The 4,843-nt window shown below is 55.7% G+C and overlaps 1 protein-coding gene across 1 annotated transcript; it reads right to left on the bottom strand.

Annotated features, from left to right (window-relative positions):
* Window positions 1–2,507: 2,507 nt before the first annotated feature.
* Window positions 2,508–3,602, bottom strand: LOC104079415 (serologically defined colon cancer antigen 3 homolog). Its single transcript, XM_009581449.1, has one exon. It carries the CDS (start codon window positions 3,600–3,602, stop codon window positions 2,508–2,510), a length of 1,095 nt encoding a protein of 364 aa, XP_009579744.1.
* Window positions 3,603–4,843: the final 1,241 nt, after the last annotated feature.

Raw genomic sequence — 4,843 nt, 5'->3', positions numbered from 1 at the left:
GCAGAAAAGGACGAAACAAACCCCCGTCAGAGCCTCCCCTGACAGCACCCGTCCCAGTCCTGGAGCCGGGGGCGCAGGGCTCCCAGCCTTTTGCTCGGGAGGGGTCTGGCAGCGTCCGCGGGGCACCGTGCCGCAGCCTGGCTCGGGCAGGCGAGGAGCTGGTGGATGCAGACCGGGTTGCACAGCCCGCGGGCAGTCCCCGGCATCTAATAACGGGAGAGGTGCAGGGCTGGCCGGTCACCGCTCTCCAGATCAAGGGCGTAACGACTGAGCAGCTTGCAGGGCCCTTGCCCTGAGCCATTATATTAATATCATAGCTTACACTAGGACGAGAGCTCAGCCGGGCTAAATACCTCACACACAAGGACTAACAAAGCACGGACATGCACGGCAGCCCTCCGGGATCCCCGTCAGCCCAGCCTGACCTAGAGGGGGTGCAAAATATCCTCCCCGTTTCAAAGAGGAGAAGAAAAGTGATGGGTAGAGCCAAAAGGGAGAACTGATGGAAAGGAAGGGCTTAGGGGAAGCCGAGGAGAAGCCGGTTAGAGCAAACAGACCTTGCGACGTGCCCTGTGTACAGCATCCAGGAGCGGCTCAGCGCAGAGCCCTGGGGAGGGTGTCCAGGAGATGTTACGTCCCGACCCGGTCCTCCCTGAACCAAAGAATGGAGAAACCGAAGACTCAAGAGCCGACCTATCCCGCCTGCCCAGAGCTGCTGGGAAGTTAAATGCAGCGAGGGGGTAATGACTCACAGATTAGGAAGGGCTTTGTACACCCATGCTAATCCTGCACTGTAACCTTTGGATTACGGCAGCCAGTGCGGAGCGCAGGACGCAGACACAGCCAGCCAGTTCACTTCCTCCCAACCTCAATGACGAGCAACCAGTGGTTGCCATATCTGGGACAAATCCAAGGATTTGTGGGTCAAATCCAAGGTTTAGAGCTGCTTGCAAGTGGTCATGCACAGGCAGGAGAGAGGAACAGGGAGTGATGTTGTCAGGGACAGAAAAGCTGGTGAGACCCGTCCTCGTCTCATCATCAGCAGTGCAGAACGGGGCTTCATGTGGCTAAGGGTGGCCACCCGCTTTCCCCGGTTAGGAGCGCAGACTGGAGAGCAGCAAGTAAGGATCTCCAGACATCACCTCTGGTGTGCAAGCACTGCCATTATCATGTCTGGGATGAAGATTAAGCAGCAGTCTCTCCTCCAGAGACCAAGGTTACTGAGGCAGTTTAAGCCCTGTGGCATCACAAACATGGTTTTTCAGGCCAGGGATATTATGGGATCAGGAGAAGACAGCAACCTTGTAGTCCACAACTCACCATTTAGAGGTAAAAGTGAACAGCTGCCCAAAAATTCCCATCAGGAAAAAGGACTTTGGCACTGAACTCTGCCAGCACCCACCCCCTCACCGCCCTACAGTGTCCAAGTCTTTTAGGAGAGTCGGTTTGGCCAGATATGGGAAACTTTGTTGTACAGCTGGGTAAGCTACAGCAGAAACTGGGGTTGGTAACCTAAATTCATCAGAAATGTTGAGGGATGACCAGGTGATGAAGAAAGGTCTCTTTATGCCCACAGATGGTCCCACTAGGATAAAGCTAAGATGTATCTTCAGTGATTACATGGTGAGTTTGGACTGCAGGGTCCCACAGGTCTTTAGGAGGTGACAAAGGCGGGCAATTTAGGTATACCCCTCTATGCCAGCTCCAGCCAGGAGAGGAAGGGCATCCTCTCCAACCAGCGCCTTCCTTAGCCAGCCCGGATAAGCCAAGCTCATCCTTAGCCAGCACTGACCCTCATACCGGAGGAAAGGCACTGCCACAGCTCACGTATGGATACTTCACAACTTCCTAAAGGTTACTGGCCACCACTACCACCCCTTTCCCCAGCTGCAGGAACAAGTGCAGAATTTCTAGAGACTTCGGATATCTGGGCCAGGTGGTGGCCAGCTCCAAAAGAAGAGGAAGGAAGACCTAAGGAGCTTCTGCCCGCTGCAACCACATCCAGCAGCACCTGGACCTCTGCTCCTCACCTTCCCCAGCTCACCGAGAAGGGGCAAAGGAAGCAGACGAAATGCAGGTACCGCAAGGGCTGTGCTCACCTCTGTTTCTGGCTGGTACAGCTATGGGAAGGGATAGGCACACTGTTTAAGAACGCTGCATCCCGTGCTGCTGTGCTTCCTCCTGGCTCCCACACAGGAGCTCAAGTCAGCCAGAGCTGTGGCACGGCTTCTTGTGCAGAGCCCACCACGGCTGGACCTTGCAGCTCAGAGCCTGGGAAACATTTGCTGCTGGCTCCACAGGGGCAGAACGGAACAGCAGCTGAAACTACATCACCACCTGCAATTTGTACTTAATCACAAGAAAAGTATTTCCATGAAGAATAAAAGCTAGCAATATGAACACACACATTCCAGCACATGAGAGCAAATGATTTTAGTACAGGCTGTAGTGGGAGACCAGTGGTCTCGGTCCATACACTCATCCAGAGTAACCACACAGAATTTAGTTCATAGGTCTTTTTCTGCTTCAACTTCAGAAATTTTGCTGGTAGATTCAAGGACCTCAGCAACAAAATGCAGGGACTCCGCTCCAGAGGCAAGCTGTCTGATGGACAAGTTTGCACCCATTATTATCTTGTGGAGGTTCTGCAAGGCGAAGTCTATGTTGTTCTTCATAGCACCCAGGTCAGTTGTTTGGCCCGCTCTCAGGTTTTCGTTCTCCACCTTGGAGCTCTCCAGCTCTCCCTGGAGAATAAAGATCTCCTGCTGCAGCTTCTCCGCGTTGCTTTCTGCCTCCAGAACCCGCTGGGTCATTAGCTGGAGACTCCACTCAGTCCGCTGGACAAAGGACTGTAGCTCTTGGGCTTCCCTCTCCTCTTTGGCCAGACTGGCCTTCAGCTGCGTCTCCAGCCTCCGCACCATGCACGCCTGGCTCTCCAAGGAGCTCTGCATGCTCCTGACCACCCTCCTGAGCGTGGCATTCTCCTCCCTGAGCACATCGTAGGTCAGCTGCAGGGACGGGAACTCCCTGTCCCCGATGGCTTCCTTGTGCAGCATGTGGGGCTCTGCTTCCCTGGTGTGCTCTCGGTACCCCAGATAAGGGTCACTGGTGTGGGCCCATGGGGCAAACACGTCCATCCCCACGTGCTTGCCCACGCTAGACTGGAAAGAGTCATAGGGGCTGCACGGTGCCGTACTGGCAGCTCGGGAGTCATGCAGCCTTTGATGCACAGGAAGGTGATAGGTCCTGGTCCAGCTGTGGTCCTCATCTTCAGACAAGTTGCCAAGCATTTCCGTGTCTTTGTAAAACGGTTCCTGAAACTCCTGAGCTTCCTTCTCAAGCTCCAGTGCATGCTTGGCCAACGTCTTGGCATATATTCTATTTTTCACTTCTTCGTCTTTCACCACGTAAGAGTGCCTGGGATTTAGGGAAAATGGGATGGGTTCCACCAGATCCTCTACCTGACTGTCACCCAAGCTGTCACGGCTCTTGCACTGGTGTGGAGGACATGCGGAGCGGCAGGGGCAGCCGAATTTGTCATCGTTGTCATCATCGTCATCATCATCTTCCAAGCCTTGAGATTCTGGGCAGTCCCTCTCCATTGTCCCAGAGATACCAAGCAGCCATGACATTTTTCAGGATGCTTTGGGCTGCAGCAAGCGGGAGGATCCAAATTATCCTCCTGAAGCCCGGGTCACGCAGGCAGGTGACACTGACAAGCAGTGTGCCAACTCCTGCAGCCTCAGTGATGCTTGTGGGGGAAGAGGCAGTCACTGAAATCCCTCCATTTAGATCACCAGGGTGTTTGGGAGGGAGTGGAGGGGAGGACCAGGCATCTCTGTGTCTTTGCTATGGGGAGAACAGGAATCACCAAGGTCTGTGATGTCATCATGTGACTTCACTGCCTGCTGTGAGCTCATGACCGAGGAACCGATCAACTGCAAAAGCGCTTTTTTTGGCAGCAGGAGGATGAGCTGGGTCCCTGTGGCCACAGAGCCGACTCCAGCTCAGGGATGCTGCCAGTGGGCAGAGAGGAGCTCATGAAGCCACCTCAGACCTCCAGCGTGCGTTAGGGACAGGAACCGGCCGGCCCTGGGCAGGCAGCATGGGGCAGAGGGGACAACCCTGCCCTGCAGGCTACCGCAGGTTAGCTGTGGAAGGGTGAGATGAGACCGAGAGATTTCTGGCAGCGAGATCAAGCCGCTGGTGTTTTGGTGCCAGGGCTCACCCTGGGCAGAGGCAGGAGACATCACCAGCGCTTTGGCCGGAGGCATCGCCCCAAGCTGGCCGGCCGGCGAGGGGTCTGCGCCATGGTGCTGCCGATCTGATTCATCTCCTGCTGCCAGCTGGCGCAGGGAAGCGTTAGTAATACCGGGCGCCACAAACTCGGAGCGGCACGAGCCAGGAGACGAGCGAAAATAAACCCACTTACCACTTCCACCCCAACACACCCCCACAGCGCACGGTGCCGCCATGGGAAAGACAGACAGGCAGGCGAGAAGCCCTGGGCTGGGGACCGTCATCGCAATTGGGCTGGTGTTTGCATTAGCCCCCTGGAGATGCCACGCCGGGAGGTGATGTAGCCATTGTCCCTCCTCAGCAGCTGGTGGCCCAGGGCCACCGCTGACATCCCTGCCTGCAAATGGGTGCCGCGAGCTCGGCAAGGCCAGGGGCCGTACCAGGAGCCCGAACCCTATGCAAACTCCATTCAAATGGCTCTGAAAGGGTCCCGTTGCTCCTTGGAAACCTGAAACACAAATGGGATGAAGGGGAAGGCTCAGAGATGCCTCCAGCAAAAGGGGATGCCATTCCCATCCTGAACAGGCAGCTGCCTCTTGCACCG

The sequence above is a fragment of the Fulmarus glacialis genome, unplaced genomic scaffold (genome assembly GCF_000690835.1).
Source record: "Fulmarus glacialis isolate BGI_N327 unplaced genomic scaffold, ASM69083v1 scaffold6147, whole genome shotgun sequence".
NCBI lineage: Eukaryota > Metazoa > Chordata > Aves > Procellariiformes > Procellariidae > Fulmarus > Fulmarus glacialis.
Note: the sequence above shows the minus strand (reverse complement) of the source record. Positions and strands in the feature narration are given on the sequence as shown.